We start from the raw sequence: 24,390 nt of genomic DNA on the forward strand, positions 1-24,390 counted from the left end.
TACATACAACAATGCTTGCAGTGTCAGTTAAAAAAGCTAGTAAAAACAAAACAATCGATGATAATTACCGATACACCAGGACCTGCTTTTGATAAAGTAGCAATGGATATCATAGAACCTTTATCAAAAACCGAGAAAGGAAATGAATATCTTTTAATCTTACAAGATCAACTAACTAAATTTTGTATGGGAATACCTTTGTCTAACCAATCTTCAGAAACGATAGCAGAAGTTTTTGTAAATAAATTTATCTGATAGGTGTGCCTAAGGCAATTCTAACGGATCAAGGAAAAAATTTTATCAGCAAATGAATGAAAAAACTAGCTAAAATTTTTAAAATCCGTAAACTGCGCACGATCGCCTTTCACCCTCAATCTAACGAATCGCTAGAAAGATCACATCACACCTTCGAAGAATATTTGAAACAGTATGCCAATGAGCAGAAGCAATGGGATAGATGATCGGACTCGCGATGTTTAATTACACTAGCGTACATGAAGCTACTAAACACACTCCGTATGAATTAGTTTTCGGGAAAATAGCTATTCCATCTCATGAACCACTAATTCCAGAAGAATAATTAACAAGTTACGACGAATATTTAATAAACCTAATTACACAATTACACACCATACAAAGAAATGCCCGAGAAAATATTGTAGAAGCAAAGGAAAAATCGAAGAAATACTACGATAAGAAAATTCATCCGAAAATTTTTAAACCCGGAGATTATGTATTCTTACTAAAAGGACCTAAACTGGAGAAATTCAGAGATCATTTCACAAAATCTCACAAAGTGCTAGAAATACTAAATAGAAATAACGTGAGGATACGAATTAAAAAGAATAGTCGAATGGTGCACCCTAATCTACTGCGAATTTTGCACATTATAGCACTCACCGACCAATAAAAATTAGTAATCATAAGGAATTCCCACCCGAATTGAGGGACAATTTATAAGTATATATATATATATATATATATATATGTTAATTGTAGTTTTCGGAGACATTCACTAACACACTGTTTTTTTAGTATACATCAATGCGAAATCGTTTTCTGAAGTATACATAGTATGACTTTTTCGTTTGTATACATTTATATTAAATGTATAAGGAATTGTTACTTTTAGAGACTCTGTACATTTATACATTTGCAGATATATAATGTTCAATTAGGGACATTATCAATATGTATTTTTTGCGTTAAAATTAGGTATTATAGGTAATATTAGGTATTAGGTAATATTTGTCTTAAGACATTATTACTATTATCGAAGTTTAGAAAATATAAGGACAATATACTAACAAATAAGAAATAAAATGGATTGAGAATTTTTGATTAAACCTTCTTTTTTTTAATAATATTTGGGTAATTTTGTAGTTAAAATTATTTGCATTTTGTTATATATAAATTTAATCTTATTTATCTAGTATATTACTTATCTCTTAACATGTATATCAATTCGTTAATCAACTATGACAAGAATTTTTATTATAAACTGATAATACTTTAACAACTTTCGGCTATTTCTACAATTGTCGGCAAACATTTACTAGTCTATTGTATATTTCAACAATTATTGTCAATGTATACGTTGGAAACTATTTATTTTCGTTTAACGTTAAGATTATAGAATAAATTTTTAAAATTGTCAAAAAACCTAAAATTTGTTAAAAATCAAATCAGATAATGTGTTATCTATCAAATATTATCAATCAAGTATAAATATTAATTATATTTATAGGAAAGTTTATAAAAATTTATATTACTTTTACAGCAACAGAACTATGATTGCAAATTTAATTTTACTATATTGTCAATTTTTTTTATTGTGACCTAGAATGTGTAACGATCCTAAGAATGCAAAAAACTAATATAAATAAATATAATAAAGCTGTTGATAAGCTGTTAATCCCCAACTCTTAGTTCTACTAATAGAATATAAAATTATTCAGTACGTAAAGAATTTTACTGTGTATAAACATACTTAATATTTTACTATGCACACTGTGTCCCATGATTTTTGTCAGTATCATTTCAAATATACAATGTTATTTTGCAAACTACATATTCATGTAACGTATGTGTACGTACACATATATATAAACACACATTAAACTTATATTTAAAGTAATTTTGATAAAAATATTAAACACAAGAAAGTTAATGATCACATATAAAATGCATGTGTTCTGTAGAAGAGAATTTTATATCTCAAATAATGTTGAAGAAATTGTAACAACGTACATGGTGCAACGTAAGAAATTTGTATATACGTTTCTCAATATACAGGGTACACACAATCAATGTTAACATAGGCCAGATATTCAAGGATGTCAAGAAAACGCACATGATAATGTTTTATATATTATACAAGTACTTTTGTCTTACAAACGTTGTTATGATATAGTTTCTAACATCCGATTTACTATCAGATGGTAATTTATCGATGTTATCTAATCACTATAAGATCTATATGGGTACATTTCAATAGGACACTACTGAATACATGCATCTTATTATAAAAGCGAAGAATTAACAACAACCTGATAAGGTCAATAACAATTTATCATCAGATGAAAAATCTAGAGAGATTAGAAAATATGTCATATTATGGCGAGGCAAAGATGCAGAACCGTCTATGACGTATTTACTACGTACATTCCATTTTTAGACGAAATACATATGAAAAAACTAATAGAGTATAAAATTATTCAGTACATAAAGAATTTTACTGTGTATAAACATATTCAATATTTTACTATGCACGCTGTGTCCCACGATTTTTGTCAGTATCATTTTAAATATAGAATGTTATTTTGCAAACTACATATTCATGTAACGCATGTGTATACATATATATATAAACACACATCAAACTTATATTTAAAGTAACCTTGATAAAAGTATTAAACACAAAAAGGTTAATAATCACATATAAAATGCATATGTGTTCTGCAGAAGAGAATTTTATATCTCAACTAATGTTGAAGGAATTGTAGCAACGTACATGGTGCAACGTAAAAAATTTGTATATACGGTCCTCAATATATAGGGTACACACAATCAATGTTACCATAGGCCAGTTATTCAAGGATATCAAGAAAACGCACATGATAATGTTTTATATATTATACAAGCACTTTTGTCTTACAAATGTTGTTATGATATAGTTTCTAACATCCGATTTACTATCAGATGGTAATTTATCTAATCACTGTAAGATCTACATGGGTACATTTCAATAGGACACTACTGAATACATGCATCTTATTATAAAAGCGAAGAATTAATAACAATCTGATAAGGTCAATAACAATTTATCATAAGATGAAAAATCTAGAGAGGTTAGAAAATATGTCATATTATGGCAAAGATGGCAAAGATGCAGAACCGTCTATGACGTATTTACTACGTACATTCAATTTTAAATGAAATACATATGAAAAAACTAATAGAGTATAAAATTATTCAATACATAAAGAATTTTACTGTATAAACATACTTAATATTTTATCATGCACGCTGTGTCCCATTATTTTTATCAGTATCATTTCAAATATGGAATTCATTAACATATGTTACATGAATATCTAGTTTGCAAAATAATATTCTATGTTTTTTCATCTTATATAAATAAAATTGTTATTGATCTTATCAGGTCGTTGTAAATTCTCTTTCTTCGCTTTTATAATAAGTTCTATACTATATTCAATACTGTCTTGTTGTTCCATACTATATTCAATACTGTCTTGTTGAAATGCAACCCTAAAGAATGTACAGTGATTAGATAAGATCGATAATTTACTATCTGATAGTAAATCGGATGTTCGAAAATATATCATAGCAACATTTGCAAGACAAAATTATATTATATAATATAATATTAAAAAATTATCATGTATGTTCTTTGTTATGGTAACATTGATTGTGTTTATCCTATATATTGGAACTCTATATTGCAGAATGATATTCTATTTCTGAAATATTGATGAAAATAACGTAACAACATGCATAGTGTAATATTTAGTATTTTTATATATATTAAAATTTTTTATATATGAAATAATGCACTTAATTAAGCCGGTATCAAACTACAGATTGAGATTTAGATAAGTGAATTTGTCCGATCAGAACAAGGTTTACTAAACAGGTTTTCTTTTTTTCTGATTGGGTAATTTCAATCTAATTTTAATCTCAATCCCCAGTATGATACCGGATAGATATCTATGTATACACATGCATAAACACACATCAAACTTCAAAATAGTCTGGATAAAAGTATCAAATATAAAGAAGTTAACAATTATACATACAACGCATATGTGTTTCGCAGAATAGAATTGCATATCTCAAATAACGCGGAAAAAATTGTAACCGCATATAGTATAGCATATAGCATACAGTATAAGAATTTTACATATTGGTACATTCAAATAATGTTTTCATAGATATGTTATTCAAGGATACCAGAAAACACACATGAAATCATATCATATTGTATTAAGCATTTTTACTTGCAAACGTTGTTGTATGATATACTTTCTCACATTTTATGTACTACCATATAATAAATTATTGTTTTTATCAAATCGTTATAAATTCTTTGCGGTTGCTTTTCGACAGTACAGTATCGAATATATGCAATTTATTATAAAAACGAAGAATTTCAAACAAATGATAAAAATAGTGATAGAAAAATAGTGATTGTTTTAAGGTGCAAAGATCTGCAGAGTTTAGAAAATACGTCATAACAACATCTTGCAGGATGTTATCATAAGTCTTTACTATTTATATTCTATCTTTGGATCATGTATTTAAAGAAGCTAAAGGCCATATCAGACGATTGCGCTGCTACTTTTGCCGATTGACAATTTTACTATTACCAATCACGTTGTCTGTAACTAGGGCCTGCTACATTGTGATTAGTTGAAATGGAATCATCAATCAGCAGCCGTAGCCGTGCAACCACTAGTTTGATATAACCTTAAAGCCGTTTCATACTGGAAATTGAGATTGTGATAGATTAAAATGTAACCAATTAAGAAGAAGAAAACTAGGCTGATGTTTAATGAATTTTGTTCGGATTGGTTAATCAAACGTTTGGAAGCATTTGTAGAACCAACTGGATCGCACTTCATGACGCTCGTAATTCAAAATAACTCTGTATTTTTCATGTACATTGCGTGATAAAATATCCATTCTTTTTAATTAAATTTTTTGCACAGTTCTTCTTTTCTATTTTTCTTTCCAAAGGAGGGAGAAAAAGAAGAAATGATCTCTGCAAGAGATTCAGTAAAAAGAACAGTCTATCGTAATAACAAATGAACTCGCAAAGAAGTGTCCTGTTCAATGCTAGATCAAGCCAAAAGCAAAAGAAAAAGCTTTTAAATATAAGCTAAGTAAGCTAAGTAAAATATAAATCGCAATAATGTTTGCTTTATTAATGCTTTCTGATGGCACGTATCATGTGTGTTTATTAATGATATTTATGCTAGAAGAGGTAAAAAGTGCATGTTAAAGAAATCACAATCGCGGATAAAAGCATTTATAGTGGCTATTAACGGTAAGTGCGTATACTGTTAGCACTATTGTTGCTATAGGACTCATTGATAATTTCTTTATTTTTGTTTTTGTAGGGATAATATATATTTTTTGACAATGTTAATATTATATTTAATTAATATTATATTTAATATAGTTTTTTAACTGTTTAGGGTATAATTTCTTTATTAATACTTTAAACATTTTTAGATATTTTAATTATTATTATAAAAATGTCTTGTAAAAGTGTTATTTTGATTTGTCAATCTATCTTAGGAAAACAGAAAATTAATCCAAAATCGATTTTAATATGTTGTTAAAGATCAGTCATTTTGTTCAATATTTAATTTTAATAAAATAATATTTTATAATTGTTAGTATTTATAATTTTTAACAAATAGATCTAGAAAAGGCCAATGAGACGAGCATGGATTAAATAAAATAAATTAACCAGTTTTTAACATAAGTAAGATCTACAATATATTATTTAAGACTGAACGGAAGTACATAAATCGCTTTAACAAAATTCAAAATCTCATATAAGATTTACTTATGTTAAAATCTTAAGATCTTACTTGTGTTAAAAATCGGTTAATTTAATTTACTTAATCCACGCTCATTGGGCTTTTCTAGATCTATTTGTTAATTTAATTTATGAATTTTTACTTTTTAATTACTTTTATAATTCTTGTTTTAGTTGCATAAGAAAAGACAATTATATTTTAATTAGAATTGTATCTGCTTTATATTTTTATAAATATTTTTCTCATTATGTTAAAAATTGTTACATTGAAAAGTATTACATTCAATATTACATTCTGTAATATTTTCAGTATTACATTCTGTAATATTTTTAACACTGTGTGAAGGAAAAAATATAGATTTCTAAAATTTATTTATATGTTTATAGAAAATATGGAACATCTTTCTGAAATAAAAAGGAATTTGAATTGGAACATACCTAAAATACAATTACAAGATATAAATCTGTACTCAATACACAAAACAGATAATCGGAAACCTCAAATAATTAAATCGGAGATATTAAAGTCTATAAAAGTAAAAATAATAAAAAAAGATTTACATCAAGAAAAATCAAAAGTTTTATTAAACCAGAATAAAAATTCAGGTAAGAGAAACAAGAAACGTTTCTTTTCTGCAAAACAAATAAATTTTTATAAAGTTAAAAGTTATTTTTTATATAAAACAGGCATAATATATTTACGTAAATTATTTAATTTTTAATAGAAATTTTTGGATAAAAATGTTTTGTACTGAAATTCTTCCTCAATTGACCCCATTTTATTATTTTAAAATGTTTTATTACTTTTCAACAGTATGCCTTAACTTTTTTATATTTCACAGTATTACAATAAATTTCATAAGATAAATTAACATTTATTTTGAAATATATTTAGACATTTTTTAATATCTTTCATTTCACTTTTTATGATTTTATAATAAATTATCTATTCTTATAAAATATCTATCCTTATAAAACTTAATGTAATATAAGAGAAATTAAAGAATATTGTTGAAATTTTTTGAAATATTACATCATGAAATGTAGTGAAAACTTGTATATATGATGTATATACTTGTATATATAATAGTGAAGGGCTACTTGAAGGAGATTTTTAGCAAAATATTTCTATCAGACAACTATATATAACATTATATAGAATATTTCAAGAAAATATAGAATATATAAAATTTCATCTTTTCACAAATTTTCTTAATGAAAATTTAAAAGATATTTTAGAATTAGTAGCCTTTACTCAGGATCAACAGGAATCTTTTAATATGCTGCTCAATGATATGGAAAATTTAAATGAATTTGAAGACTGTCTCAATGTAGATAGAAGTAAATAAATCATAATTATATAATATATATTTATTATATATATGTATATATATATATATATATATATACATATATATATATATATATATATATTGAATTGTATTACACAAATAATAATAATTCATTTTGTGACTTAAAAAAATTAGATATATAAATTTTTTAATAACTGTTTGAAAATAAAATTATATATAATACTTCAAAAATGTAAATTTATCTCTTTTCACAGGTTTTCTTAATAAAGAATTAGAAGATGCCTTATGTTTGAATGTACCTTTTACTGATAAACAAGATGTATGTTTAAATATGTTACTTGATACAGAGAATACAAACTGCAATGAGTACAAATTAGACTGTATTAACACGAATAAAAGTGAGTATGCATTCAATACTGTTTTATCTGAACATTTTAACTGATCAAATTAGTCTCCATATTTTTGTAAATACATATATTGTTTTAAAATTATTGAAAATATATTTTACACTTTGTCAAATAAATAAGATAATTATTCAAATAAGAAATATATTTTTTATAATTTTTTCAATAAAGAATCTTAAAATCTATAAAGAATCAATAAAGAATTTTTTTAATCTATATTATTATATATCTATATTATTATAAATATTTATGTATATCAATCGTTAATTAGCAGATTTATACTGATACTAATGAATTGACACTAAACTTAATTTTATGTACTTTTATATTAAAAATAAATAATACTTGATAAAAATTCACACCAGTTCCAATATTAATATTAATTTCTTTAAGCAAAAATAATAAAGTTACTACGACAGCATGAAAAATAAACTCTAAAGAAAAAGTATCATAAAATTAATATCTAATATATAATGTTAATTATTATATATATGTCATATGCATTATTAACATTTTCCTTAGCATTTCTATTTTTTTGTATATTGAATCTCACAGATAATAATTTTACAAATTGTACACTATTAACGAATACGACAAATAACATTCAGTCATCTACTAATTTGTATTTTAAGAATATTAAAACAATAATAAAAAAAATTAGATACTCAAGAAAAATTATTTTTCAGATATGTCAGATGTGACTAAACCAAGTGCCAATGCTGAAGATGAACGTGAGTATCTAATGATATTCTTATAGATCTTAGGTGATGTATTATTTAATTTCTTTATTATACATTTCTTTCATTATAGCACAATTTATTTAGATTATCTAATAAAATAATAATAAAATAATGAAAAAACAGTTAACTTAAAAACAGTATACATGTTATATACATTAGTATTTTCCTTAAACTTTTTTATTTTTTTATATATTTTTTATATATTTTTATATATGTAAATTTCACAGATAATAATTTTTTAAATTATATTAATAAATACAACAAATAACATTCATCCACTGATTTATATTTTGAGCATATTGAAACAATAATAAAAAAATCGGATACTCAAAAAGATTGTTTTTCAGATATGTCAGATGTGATTAAACCAAGTGCTGATGCTGATGAATATGAACATGAGTATTTAACCATATTCTTTCTTATAGATCTTAGGTGATGTATTATTAAATTTCTTTCTATAAATTTCTTACTATAAATTCCTTTCATTATAGCACAATTTATTTAGATTATCTTAATAAAATAATAATAAAATAATAATAATATAATAATAATAAAATAATAATAAAATGAAAAAACAGTTTACTACCTTTATTATTTCTAAAACATTTTCTAGAAAGATAAGCTACAAAAAATAATAGCAATTTTATAAAACTTTTATTTTAGAGTTTATTTTTTATGCTATCTTGGCACTTTATCTTTTTTGGTTAAAGAAATTATTATTAATAATGTTGGAACTGATGTGTATTTCAATCAAATATTATTTATTTTTAAATATTATAAAATTAATATCTAATATATAATGTTAGTCATTATACATGTCATATACATTAGTATTTTCCTTAAACTTTTTTATTTTTTTATATATTTGAATTTCACAGATAATAATTTTTTAAATCATATTAATCAATACGACAAATAACATTCATCCACTGATTTATATTTTGAGCATATTGAAACAATAATAAAAAATCGGATACTCAGAAAGATTGTTTTTTAGATATGTCAAATGTGACTAAACCAAGTGCTGATGTTGATGAATATGAACGTGAGTATCTAATCATATTCTTTCTTATAGATCTTAGGTGATGTATTATTTAATTTCTTTCTATGAATTTCTTTCTATAAATTTCTTACTATAAATTTCTTTCATTATAGCACAATTTATTTAGATTATCTTAATAAAATAACAATAAAATTATGATAAAACAGTTTACTATCCTTATTATTTCTAGAACATTTTCTAGAGAGATAAGCTATAAAAAATAATAGCAATTTTATAAAACTTTTTTATTTTAGAGTTTATTTTTTATGCTGTCTTGGTAATTTATTCTTTTTGCTTAGAGAAATTAATAATGTTGAAACTGATGTATATTTCAATCAAGTATTATTTATTTTTAATATGTTATATAATATAATAGTACTTTTTTATATTAATAAAGCAATGATAAAATGTTTACATTTTTTATCTTTTTTCTAAACACTATTGTTTTGCCTCTATTCCATATATCAAAAATTTTATATTTATATAATGCATTAAAAAATGAAGAATCTAATAGAACATGTTTTGAAGAAAAGATGCATAGACTTTTAAATCTCAATTGTATTATTTTTTTCTAGCTTCTGAATATGTTCCTTCACGTTCTGCAAGTCCTTCATCAACTTACTCGGATGAAAATAACAATACAAAAATTAATAGAAAAAAAGTTTCAATTAATAAATCCAATACATTTAGTGGCCTAGACATATCCAATGTTCATTCACCAGGAACGAAAACGTGTGACGACAGCGAAATGTATGTCACAGAATCAGGAAAACAAACAAAAAAAAATTGTTGTTTTTATTGCAAAAAACTGCAGAGCAAAATAGCACGGCACTTAGAAACCGTGCATTATAATGAAGAGGAAGTTAAAAAATTTGCAATATTACCGAAAGAAAATTTCGAAAGAAAAAAAATAATAGAAACAATTCGACGAAATGGTAATTTTCAATTTAACACTAAAAGAGCAATAAACAATGGAGAACTTATCGTTTGTAGGCGACCGAACAAAAAATTATGTAAATCTGCAAGCAATTTCTTACCTTGCGTTGAATGTAAAGGATTTTTTTCAAAATCATCTCTTCGTCATCATTTTCGTCGTTGCACTGGACGTAATAGCAAACATAGTAAATCAATAATGGTATTGGGTCGTACAATTGTTACAAGAACTCACGAAGTAGCTAATAAAATTCTCAAAACAGTTGTTTTCCCCGTATTACGAGACGATGAAATAACGCGTGCAATAAGATACGATCAGTTAATAATTCTATATGGGAATAAGCTTTGCTTAAAGTACAGATTACAGCATCAACATGACATAATTCGGTCTCGTTTACGATTGTTAGGACGTTATCTAGTAACTCTCAGAACAAAAAGTGAAAATATTAGTGATTTTGCCTCGTTATACGATCCAAAATTTTATGATGTCGCAATTGCTGCTGTCAATTCTATAGCAGGTTTTGATGAAAATAAAAACATATATAAAACATTATCTGTAGCATTTAATCTCGGCACGTATATGAAACATATCGGAGAAATTTTTATTACTGAATGTATAAAAAATCACGATCCTATAAAAATGAAAGCTGAAAACTTTTTAAAATTATTAAGACAAGATTATGGAACAAGCATTAATAGAACAGTGTTAGAAACACAAATGCAACGAAAGCGACAAAAAAAGATTATACTTCCATCGACAGAGGATATTAGGAAATTGAATGATTATTTAATGGACATGCGACAAAAAGCTTATAACAATTTAATGAAAGAATATTCATATAGAAATTGGTTAATTTTGCTAGAAACAACACTCATATCTATGCAACTGTTTAATCGTCGACGAGCTGGGAAGACTGAAAGAATACAAATATCAGAATTTAAAAATTATCATTGTATTGACGAAGAAACGAATAGAGATATTTACAAATCGCTGTCAACAGAAGGAAGAAGATTAGCAAAGAAATATATCCGTTTTGAGATACGTGGTAAACTTGGCCGTACCGTTCCTGTCTTACTTCATTCTGATTTATTGAAATGTATCAATGTTATATTAAATTTCCGTTCAGATGCTAAAGTGCATCATGAAAATCCTTATCTTTTTGGAATACCAGGTTGTGATAAAAAGAGATATAAATATTTAAGGGCTTGCAATTTAATGTGAACATTTTCAGAAGCTTGCGGAGCAAGTATGCCACACACATTACGTGGAACACAAGAAAGCACAATGCCACTAAATGTATTTCTCTGAATTTATTAGAGCATCAAGTAGATGACTTATCAAATCATTTAGGATATACAGATAAAATTCATAAGGAACATTATAGATTACCTGTTGCTAGTCGAGATATTTTACAAGTATCAAAACTATTAGAATATGCCCAAGGTGAAGAAGAAAATAATAATGAAGATGAAAGCAGTGATGATAATGGTATGTGTGTGTATTTTTTATTAAATAATATGTACAGAATGTCCTAAATTTATCGTAATAAGTTAAATCCTGAAATTTCTGAGATCAAAACAAAAATCTTAAAATGTTCAGACTACAGTAGTTTTAAAATAAAAAATTTTTAAAGTTGACCAATCGAACGCTCTGAAATTTATCAGGCTTATTACACAATATTAGAATATATTACACAATAATAAAGATTCTAAACATCTATTCTATTCTCGAAATTAATTTCATTTATTTATGATATTTACATGTGACAACTATGATAGTTCGATGCATATCGCATTTCAATACATTTTTTATTTTATTGTTATTATTTTCATACTTAATTAATAGCTCATGCATAAGAAAATAAAATTAAGAAGCGATTCCATCAATAATATATGTAGAATTATTCAGTTTAGAGAATAACAGATATTTAAAAATACTTATTATTGTGCAATATGTCATTCGCATTAGATATACACATTTCATATAGTTTAATTAAACATTTCTTATTTGAAAACTATTATTGTAACTCTGATATTTTGAGGATTTTCATATTTCATAGATATTAAGATTTTTAACTTGAAATGGTCTCAGAAATCTGTCGTTAGTGAAAATAACATGATCTGTCATTTTCAATTAACTATCAAAAAGAAGTTTAAACTTTTTTTACAAATAACAATTTAATTTTAATATTTTATCTTATTAAATGTATATTAAATTAATTATAACACATATTTTTACAATTTATCTAATACTACAAAATATAACGAATTTAATTTTAATAATTTTTAAGAATGATAATAAATGATATTTTGAGGATTTTCATATTTCATAGATATTAAGATTTTTAACTTGAAATGGTCTCAGAAATCTGTCGTTAGTGAAAATAACATGATCTGTCATTTTCAATTAACTATCAAAAAGAAGTTTAAACTTTTTTTACAAATAACAATTTAATTTTAATATTTTATCTTATTAAATGTATATTAAATTAATTATAACACATATTTTTACAATTTATCTAATACTACAAAATATAACGAATTTAATTTTAATAATTTTTAAGAATGATAATAAATATTGCAATTTTAAAGATTTATAAAAGATGTATATAAAATATAAAATGTAAGATATTAAAATATAAAATGTTGTTATTTATCTATATAATTGTTTGAAATATTTATATACTTTCACATTCCAGTAATTTCATATTTAATAGCGTTTACCACATAAATATAGTGCGATAATGTTCAAATTTGTTATTAATATTATTATTTTCTGTCACTTACCTATTACAGAATTATGTCTATTTATATATATTTTAGATGAATCGGAAGCATTATCCATTGAAAATGACTCATATAAGACAATCGTGAGAGACGAATTTTCTTCTGGTAAGCAGAAAAGTGAATTAACATTTAAAAAACAATAAAATTCTATTTATTTGAACTATAATTGTAAGAGCGTGTTTGTGTTATCTCTATTGGAAATTTATCTCAGAATTCTTATATAATTTTTCATGTAAATTTTAGAATTTTTTAGAAGATCAATATAATTTTATAGCCTTTCAATAATTTCTTTGTACAAATTGAAACATTTTTCAGAAGTACCAAATAAATTTACATCTATTCTCGAATTCTTCATATAAATTCTAAAATATTTATAAGATTTCTCATTTCATAATTTTTGATAAAATTTTATGAAATTTGAAAAAGTTTAAGATATTTTTTTAGAATAAGAAATCTTAGAAATCTTAAAATATATATTTCAGAACTTACATATATGAAATATTCTGAGGAATGATGTAGATTTATTTAGTATTTTTGAAAAGTATTCTAATTTGTATAAAATTTCTAACAAAAATTTTCGCCAGAGATATAAAACTTCTTATAGAAAGCAGAATTTTATATTTAAGATCAATTATTTAAAACTTAATTTCAAGTAACTAAAAAATTATTTTTATTGAAAGAAGGATTAGCATATTTTTTTTTATCCTCTAATCAGCAACTCATTTAAATTATATTTAAACGAATTAATCCTTCGACATGTCCTGATTAAATATATTAAAACTAAATATATATAATTCTTCAAATAAATATAAGTGTATATGCGTGCATGCATGCATGCGCTATATTATTTTATTCGAATTATATCATTCGAATTATGTCATTTGAATTATATCTTTTATTACTTTTACAATATTTAAATATTCTTATAATTTCTTTCCTAACGTCAAAAGCAAAAGGCGAGAATTTTTTATTATTGAAAATAATAAAAAAATTTTTTATTCTTTCCGTTTTTCCCAGGAAAAAAGTTACATAATCAGTATCAGATCTGCTATATTAATACATTTACTTATTTCAGAGGAATATGAATCATCCAAAGATTTAGAAAATTGTAAAGATGTTGTGTCAGAAAAAACATGTTGCAGTAAGTAAAAAAATATTCAAAATTATTATTATTAATTTTTTTTCTAAGAAATTTTTTTTTTAAAAATGTTTTTAAGATTTTCTTGGTAAATTCTTAAGGATGTATACTTTAAAATGTTTTTTAAATACATGTAGCATATAGCATGTATGTCTAAAAGATGTCTTATGAGAAACATCTTTAATTAAGACTTTACTAAACATAATATATATGTTTTTAAGACATCATAAAAAAACGTCTTAAAAATGCTTTTAAAGATAGATTTAAAACTATATAAAAAAATGTTTTTTGACGTCTTAATACGTCTTTTCTATCATCAATACAATCTGTAAAAATTCTAAATGACATTTCTGAACATATTTACATTATTGACTAATACGAGAGCGGATCAATAAGTCCGTGACTTTTTGAATGAAAGATAATTTTTTCGGCAAAAAAACGTTTTATTTCTCAACTCAATTCTCAATTCAAAAAGTCACGGACTTATTGATCCGCCCTCGTATTAATCAAGAAGCGATTACATATTTATTGATCGAAATATATTTAAAGCTATTGAAACATACTAACAAAAGGAAGATACGAGACAGAAACTAGAATTATCTGATATATCAATGATTTAATATTTATTCAATTTTCACAATTTCAACAAAATTCTAATTATAATAAATAGTCAAAATTGTTATGTAAATATTATATCAATATACCGATTTATTAGATAATACCAAATTCTGTCTCATATTCTCTCTGTTGTCAATGCTTTTCTGTATAATTAATTTTTATATCATTATAAAATACTTAAAAGATTCAAATAAGATATTATTTATTAAAAAAGATGTTTATAAGATCAAAGACATCATAAACCGGATCATAAGATGTCTTAAAGACATTTCTTTATAGTTTAGGGAGACATCTTACAATATTTTATATCTTTAAGATGTTATATTTTCTAATACATTACAATGATTGCATTTTTAACGTTAACATATTCATTGTAGATGACAAAAAAGGATTAACATTGTTAAATCAATATTCAAAAGATAAACCTACAAAAATAAAATGTCGGTTTAGTAAGTAATAAAATTATTATTTAAAAAATAAGAAAATTTATTTTCTATTTTATAAAAATATAATTAGATATATATCATATTTTTCCTTTTATAAATTTTTTCTTTATTATATAATTTATTATTGACAAAAAAAAACAATATTAAGGCTCTCCGAATAAATCAATCAGATAAAAAAGGAATAATAGCCAATAAAAGCCGAACACAGAATGTGTTGCAGCAATTTATTACTGGGATATTTATAATACATGTTTTTTACACAGTAATTTATTACTGCGATATTTATAATATATATTTTTTACACGCTAACATCTTGTGTTTGGCTCTTATTGGCATCCTTTTTTATCTCATTGATAATTTATTATCTTATTTACTATATTTTATTTATTACATCTACATTATATTTAAAAATAACACATTAGTCTTTAAATTTAAAATACTACATTGATTTTATTATATTTTTATTATGTAAATAGGCGATTTATAAGGAATAATATTTTTTTATTCATTTTATTTTTGTTCTGTTTTTTCATTATTTTCTTTCAAATATCCGCAATAATGTAAATTTTTAAAAAATTGTTAGCATCTCCCTATGGTCCCACAAAGCGAATTCGTTGGAATGAAGAGGAAAAGAATATTGTTTTGTCGGCATTTACCACATACTTTGATAACGAAAAATTGCCTTCTTTAAAGGAGATTAATAATGTAATACAGAACTCTCCATGTTTGAAAAGCCGAACAGCACCACAAATTAAAACATGGCTGTACAATCAAAGAAAATCTCGAATACTAAAATAAGTGAAAATTCGCTGAAATTTTCATCTACTTTTTTTACTCACCAATAAAAAGTACAAAATAAAATAGTTTAAACTAGACTTGTTAGCCACAAAATAAATTACGTATCACGCAAAAATTGTTGGCAATAGTCAATTTATGAATATTTTATCATTTTTTTCAATAAATAAAAAAAATTTTATTTCAAAATTTATTAAAAATAAATATTTGATTGAAATATATATCAATTTTAATATTATTAACATAAATTTCTTTAAGCAAAAAGAATAATTACTATAAAGGTTAGCATGAAAAATAAACTAAACTGAAACTAAAATAAAAGAAAAGAAAAAAGAAACTATTTGTCATAAAAGTAATTTTTGTTTATAAAATAGCTATTACATTTTGTAACTTATCTTGAAAAACGTTTTAAAGATAAAATTGTTTATTTTATCATTTTTGTAAGACTCTTTTAAATAAATTGTTTTATAAAAGCTTTTCTTATAACTTAATTTTTAATCAGATATAATAATAAAATGTTTTCTTAAAATTTACTACTGAATTTCTTTTTGTATATTGAATCTATTTAGTAGAATCCACTTTCAAGAAAAATATTTTATTATATTTTATTAAATTAAAAGTATTAAAATTTAACTTACGAAAGGAGCCTTCTTTTATAAAATAAATTTATTAAAAAAAAAGTTTTACAAAAATGCATTTGATTTTATTAAACAATTTATTTTTTATTTTTTTATGCAAAATATGCAATTTATTTTATTATATTTAAGATATCTTTCAAGACAAGTTAAAAAATGTAATAGCAATTTTATATGACAAATAGTTTTGTTTTATGTTTTAGTTTCAGTTCAATTTTGGTTCATTTTAATTCAGTTTTAATTAAACTTAGTGCAATTTAATTTTAGTTTATATTTCATATTGTCATAGAAATTTATTCTTTTTGTGTTAAGAAATTAATATTAGAATTGATATATATTTCAATCAAATATTATTTACTTTAATACTTTAATACTTTACAATAGTAATGCATTTTTATAACAGTTTGACGATAGTACTTTTTTATATTTACTGAAAGAAATAGTAAAGTATTCACATTTATTTTCTTAAATGTGACTGTTTTATTTTTTGTGTTTAATGTATCAAAATTTTGTATTCTTATAATGCATTAAAAGATAAAGAATCAAATAAAACATATTTTGAAAAAAAGAATGTATAAACTTTAATTGTATTAGCTGTTTTATTTTAGCTTCCAAATTCCTAAATACGAGGGCGGATCAATAAGTCCGTGACTTTTTGAATGAAAGATAATTTTTTCGGCAAAAAAACGTTTTATTTCTCAATTCAATTCTCAACTCAAAAAGTCACTTATTGATCCGCCCTCGTAATATAATTTCGCAGCCACGAGATTCGGCGAAACGCGGTGCCTGTTTACGAAATTCCTTCGTCTACTGTTCTCGCAATTGAGTCGCGTTCGGCGGTCGGGCGTCGCGCGATACTGGCGCGGTTCGGTAACGAGGGGCACGCGCGGCGCGGGCGATAGGTACACGCGGACCTTTAAATCCGCGGCGTTTTAAATTACACGTGCCGTCGTGTATTGCAATCAGCTGAGCGCATAAGGAGAGAGATTTCGCGGATGGAATTCGCGAAGAATTGGGTTGACCGAGTGTGCTCCCCCCGTGTAGATGAAGGCAAGTCGAGAGAACTCGGCGGACCGGGATGTACCCCGATATCTCTGCTCGAAATTGTCGAGAGAACTCGACCGGCTGAGTGAAACTCGTAATTCGGATCTTCGGAATTATTGAGAGTACTCGGCGGGCCTGATACTCGGGCCGAAAGGATGTAATGGTGTAGCCGGTGCAGGCGAACTCGGCGCACTGAGGAAGACCTCAGCAACTCTCGGCGTGCCGTATAGAGATCGGATTAGGTGTTAGCGGAGCCAGACGGATCTGGCGCGTTGAAGAGTCCTCAACAGACTTCTGCTAGAAATGCGCTCCGTTACACTCTTACTAAGTAATAAATACTTATTATGACAGTCAATCAGAAACATTAACATAATAACATAACATAACATAACATAACATAACATAATAATAACTATTGACACATCTGATTGATTATTGCAATAAATATTTGCGATTGTGATCGCTCTTGCTACTCATTGTAGAATGCTTTTTATTTTTTATTTTGCAAATTTCTTAAATTTTAAACACACAATACAGAATTTTGTTGTTATTTTTTAATCTTGATTGAATGCAAATTCTTTAAACATATAAGATTTATAAGTTAAACTATAAGATAAATGTAAAGATTTAGATAAGTAAAGGTTAAGTACGAGGGCGGATCAATAAGTCCGTGACTTTTTGAATTGAGAATTGAGTTGAGAAACAAAACGTTTTTTGCCGAAAAAATTATCTTTCATTCAAAAAGTCACGGACTTATTGATCCACCCTCGTATATAGTATTATAATATTAGCGTCGAACATCTCACTGCCGACGATATTATCATTTTTTTTTGTTCCATTTATTTTATTAAATAAATTATATTTGTTTCTTAAGCCTAATACCCGTTCATTACAAATTATTAAGTATATTCGTCTTCAAACGTCCTCGCTTCCTCACTTGGCGAACCGATCGAGACTATCCTGCCCGCGACGAAGCGAGACCGTTTTAAGTGTTAATTAGTTACATAATAATGAAGTTTTCAAATCTCAAACTTCTATTTTATAATCAATCAATACACTTAAAAATTTCGTTGTAATGTCCCCAACATAACCAAATTATTGTGTGTAGAACTTTGGAGACGGTCCTCAAAATATACAGAAAAAATATGTCCCCAAAGTATACAATTTTTATAAAAAAAAGACTTTGAGGACGTACCCAAAATATACGATTTGTATATAAAACTTTGGGGACGGTCCCGAATGACACCAAAAGTCTTCGAAATAGTCTTCAAAACACCTCAAAAATTGTCCCCAAATTTTACAATTAACACATATATATATATATATATATATATATATATATATATATTGTGTATATATATATATATATATATATACAATTTATATAAGTATATATATATATATATATATACTTATAAATTGTCCCTCAATTCGGGTAAGAATTCCTTATGATTACTAATTTTTATTGGTCGGTGAATGCTATAATGTGCAAAATTATATATATATATATATATATATATATATATATAATCGAATTGATTATAATAACAACAATAATAATTATAATAATAATAATAATTATAATAATAAGAGTAAACGACGCCTAATATACAAACAAGTGATAGTATAATAAAAATAACAATAATAACAATAATAATAATGATAAAAAGAAAGAAGAAGAAACTCGAGAAGAATGATAATAAATGGATATACTCATGCATGATTCATCGACTGAATCATGCATGAACCGGATATGAACCGGAGGACCGACCCGGATGTCACAACGGTGGTGATCCTGTTGACCTATCGTCACCCCCCCCCTCAGGCACAGACGTTCGTCAATCTCAATGTTGAAGAATCTCCCTAGCCAGGAACTCCTCATCGATATTGCCCTCTGCCAACCGACGAAAAAAAGACGGGCGAAGGCCCGAAAAATTGTTTAATCTCAAACGAGAAGCGACCCTGGCAACCAACCCAGGTCCGCGCGGCCTCGCAACCTCACGAATGGAGAAAATGTTGGTTCCAAACACCTCACTCCGCGATCACCACCGGGCATTCACTGCCACCAATTGTCAGGTCGCGCCGATGGACCAGGAACCCGGTCCCGCGCTCTCGCCGCAATAGCTTGCCTAGCTAACAATAACAACCGGATGTAACTTGAAGGCCTAGGAAGAGGTGGAGAACCCTCCGAACTTACACTACAACTACTAATGCCACTGTTGCTATCACTGTTACTCGAGGAGTCGTCGCGACGTTCCATCATAACACCCCGAAAGGCACTGATAACTCAATATGCGAAAAGAGCACCTAGATGACAAAACCCCTCCGCTTGGCAAAAATTTTGGGACAATTCTGATTTTCGGAAACATTAGTGCTGGAGCGATAGGAATATATCTCTCTTTTAGAGCAATAAAATTAATATTAGATACATTAGTGCATGGCTACGCTTTGCACACCGTATATGGATGGTCAATATTTTTATTAGGAGCTATATGGCTATATGACTCACTAACATATCTCTTAATATATCTAGGCAAGAGAGAACCTGATAGTAAGAAGCCTAACTGCACCGAGTGAAGTCGATCATAACCAAAGAAGACTCTTCGAGTTACAAACACGCTCCGCGTGTGACATCGAGCATAATCATGCTTACCCTCTTCTTCTCCCAAAGGAAAACACTACCTGCTCTCTTGAAATATATATATATATATATATATATATATATATATATATATATATATATATATTAGGTGTACAAAAAAGTTCTGAGCTTTAGATTTGTTGTGCGGGTCGTTTCGGTGGATCGGTCAAGGAGTCGGGGAGGAAGCACTCACCACTTCATTTTAATTTCAATAAATTTTATTAACACTTGATACAGTTTGTTCTTTTTAATTCGGACCGCGACAGACGTGACGGCACGGCGGATCTCGACGAGTCCTCTCCTAGTATCGGTCTTCCGTTTTTATCCTGTTTCAGGCGGCCAGTCCTTGCCGTATCATCAACATGTTCGTCAGCGTTCGCGGTATATTTCTGGGTCGCGCGGCGGTTTTCCGCGTAAGGGCCGCGCAACCCGGTTAACAGTTGCTTCACGTGGAACGATTACACAATATTTGCGCGATTAGCACGGTAGCGTTGGTAATCGCTATCGCTTGGTAAAATAATAATTCGTCGGATAAAGTATCGCTTGCCGCAATCCGCTTTGTCAGCAGTGAGCGTGATTGCGTTCTCGGCGCTCGCGACATCCCTTCCCCTTTGGTGGAAGGGAACCATGGGGGGTTCGGCTTCCATGTGTCCCTTACTTGGCGCTCGCGGCATCCCTCCCTCCCTTCGATGGAAGGTGATCTTACTTGTTAGTTTACATATGTTGTCGCGTGACTGTAATATAATCGTGTGCTTATGACTAATATAACATAGCATCATCGCGGCGCCTCTGTGCGGTCTCGCTTTTCTTCTGCTTTTTATTTTTGTTTTTGTTTGTGCGCTATGTTATTAATCCTATTATAGTTATTATGACTACGCAGGTACCTGTTCCCATAGAGTATACAGTATATTTATTTTTGAGTAAGTTATAATCGCTATCTTCTAGAGTTTCTCTTATTTCTTCTAGACTTATGCTTAACTTGGTTAAATCTACGGGGTTCTTAATTATTTGTCGTAACGTGTCGGTTTTCGCTAGCTTATTCTTATCGGTGTCTTTATTTTTTATTTCTAATGTTATATTGTATTCGGGGAGGTAGTTTTGGATATATTTTATTCCCTCAATTTTTCGTGCTTTTAATATTACGTTTGGTGTGATTAGTTTGCAATTATCTTTTAGTTTTATTTTTTCGGTTTCTTCTAATATAATTTTCTCTTCTATTTGCTTTTCGCACTTAATGCTAATTTCTTGCTTGTGTGCCGTGGAGTAGAGCCACGCTTGCTCCTCCGTCAATGCTATCCACAACGGTGTGTTAGATATCATATGATTCTTTTCGCAGTAATTGAGCTGTCCCGGTGTATGTGTATATATTTGCACCTCGCATGGTGCTGTTGTTTCCGCATAATATGTCGCGAAGTTCTGTTCGCATGTGTATGTGTTTGTTTCTTGTATGCAGCGTTCTAACTCTACTTCCTCTAGTAATTTGTAGTGGTGATTCTCTTTATCTATAGCTAGCAAGGGATGGTTTATTTTTATGTAGGCGAATACATTGGCATGATCGTGTACTGGTAACGCTATTGCTTTAACTAGTTTAAATGTAGGGTATGCTACTACCGGAAATCGCAAGATTATGTATATGTATGGACCATCTGAATATGCGCTAAAAGTGATATATGTGTGTATGGTCTGCCAGTGCTCAATCTGGATTTTAAAAGGAAAGTGTAATCCCATTTGTAATTGTGTGGCCGCTTCTTTGAGGGCTGTTATTATATGTTTGATGGGTAGTAGTCGTGTTGGTATCATTCCGTTTTTCCCGTATGTCAGGTAGTCTATTACATTTTCCGTGTCCTTCGTTAAATCGTTCATTATCGTTGTCAGGATTAGTAAGTGTTCGTCTACGTCTGCCTGTGTGTTGACTCGGTCAATCGTTGTTCTAGTCGTTTTGTCGCACTCATTATCAGATTTTCATTATAATTTAGAGTATTTTCCAATTCGTCCAAGTGCGTTATTGTGGCGTTGATTACTTTTATTTGATTTGCTACTTCGTGCTGCAGTACCTTGCCGTTTATTCGTAACGTTTGCAGTTGCTCGTCTATTAGTTTCTGATCGTTGGCGTCCATCGTTCCGAATAATATTTTGCTGACCGACCCGACCGCATCTAGCAGTCCTCGTCGTTTGTCAGTCGTTTTGTATAGCGTTTCTACTTGTGTCAACAGCGTGATCAGTTTGGTGTTTTTTCTTTCTATTATCCTCATAATGTTTCGGCAACCTAACTGGGCGTTGCTTATTACTTTTCGGCACTGTATTGCGGTTTCCTCCATATAGTCTTGCAATTGCTGATGTCTGATCTCTAATTCTTTTGCGCTCAGTTTTATCACTAATTTCCATGCCGATTCAGCCTGTCTCAGCTGACCGATTTCCTCGTAGTAGATTCCTGGCTGGTGTGAGAACAATTCCCAGTCAATAGCATGCCGAGAATTAGGTGTCGCTTGTACTGCTCCTCTCCACATAAGGAGCATCCTGCAAGTTTAGGGACAAGTTTTTTCTTTTTACTAACTCTAATTTATGCTGTCTTTATTATTAATGTCTTTATTTTACTGCTTTTGCTTTTTGCTTTTTGCGGGTAATTATTCGTATGCGTTGTTTTCTAATCTTCGATGAATAGTTTGAGTCGGTTCGCGTGCACCGTCATAATTTTTCGTTTCTGTTTAATCCTGTAATTAACATCAGAGGTTTTCTTGATTATTTGATATGGACCTATCCATAGTGCTTCCAATTTCTTCGATCGTCCTCTGCGCACTGCTTCGTCATGGAGGACCTTATCTCCTACTTTGAAGGTTTTAGTATTCGTATTTTTATCTGCATAGTTTTTTGCCTTTTGTTTTGCTTCGCGAATATGTTCTTTTGCTACTTTCTGTGTGGCTCTGAGTCGTTCTCTTAGTTCTTGCGCGTAGTTATCGTATGTGTAATATGGTTTCGGCGGCGCTGCCAGGGCCGTAGGTAATGTTGCTTGGTGCCCGTACATCAATTCGAACGGTGTATAGCCCGTTGCTGTATGCGGTGTCGTATTGTACGTGAACATCGCGTATGGGATCCATTCATCCCAGTTGGTTTGATCCTCATTTATATAGTGCTTTAAGTATTCGATCAGAGTCCTGTGCGATCTCTCCAAGGCTCCGTTGCTTTCAGGATGGTACGCGGTTGTTTGAATTTTTGTTATTTTTAGGAGGGTGCATACATCCTTGAACATTTCACTGACGAAGTTCGTTCCTTGATCTGTCAGTACTGTCTCCGGTATTCCGAATTCGCATATTATTTTTGTGGTGAACTCTTTGGCAATCGTGTTTGCTTCCTGATCTGATATCGGTATTGCTTTACTAAATTTTGTTAAGTCGTCTTGAAATGTTAGTAGGTATTTATTTCCTTTCATGGTGACCGTGAGTGGTCCTACGATGTCCAGGGCGCATTTTTGAAACGGTTTTTCTGCCGTGTCGGTCAGTACTAGAGGCATTTTGGCTTTCTTGCTTAGTTTGTTTTTCTGGCAGTATTCACATTTGGCGATGTATTCTTCCACATCTCGTATTAGTCCGTGCCAATTGTGCATTAGTCGTATTCGATTTACGGTACGTGTTACGCCTTGATGTCCTCCGAGGGGGGCATTATGATATTCGTACATTATTTGCTCCTTGTCTTCTTTGTTATATTCGCGTTCTTCTTTGTCACGCTCGATGCTGTTTATCTGTGTGTCAGGCGCGATCGGGTTTCTGCTGAGCGCGTCAGCATTTGT

The 24,390-nt window shown here is 28.2% G+C and overlaps 2 protein-coding genes across 2 annotated transcripts; both read left to right on the forward strand.

Moving 5' to 3' along the window:
• Window positions 1-4,838: 4,838 nt before the first annotated feature.
• On the forward strand, window positions 4,839-10,163 carry LOC105423284 (uncharacterized). Its single transcript, XM_089078437.1, has 6 exons — window positions 4,839-5,151; window positions 5,232-5,569; window positions 6,458-6,676; window positions 7,638-7,781; window positions 8,474-8,518; window positions 8,875-10,163. Exons 2-6 carry the CDS (start codon window positions 5,518-5,520, stop codon window positions 8,961-8,963), a joined length of 549 nt encoding a protein of 182 aa, XP_088934563.1. The 5' UTR covers window positions 4,839-5,151; window positions 5,232-5,517; the 3' UTR covers window positions 8,964-10,163.
• LOC148938103 (uncharacterized) lies at window positions 8,875-16,641 on the forward strand. Its single transcript, XM_089078429.1, has 7 exons — window positions 8,875-8,959; window positions 9,525-9,572; window positions 11,821-11,991; window positions 13,326-13,394; window positions 14,365-14,430; window positions 15,423-15,494; window positions 16,075-16,641. Exons 2-7 carry the CDS (start codon window positions 9,527-9,529, stop codon window positions 16,287-16,289), a joined length of 639 nt encoding a protein of 212 aa, XP_088934555.1. The 5' UTR covers window positions 8,875-8,959; window positions 9,525-9,526; the 3' UTR covers window positions 16,290-16,641.
• Window positions 16,642-24,390: the final 7,749 nt, after the last annotated feature.

Source organism: Pogonomyrmex barbatus, unplaced genomic scaffold (assembly GCF_055798465.1).
Source record: "Pogonomyrmex barbatus isolate J1 unplaced genomic scaffold, ASM5579846v1 scaffold1, whole genome shotgun sequence".
NCBI lineage: Eukaryota > Metazoa > Arthropoda > Insecta > Hymenoptera > Formicidae > Pogonomyrmex > Pogonomyrmex barbatus.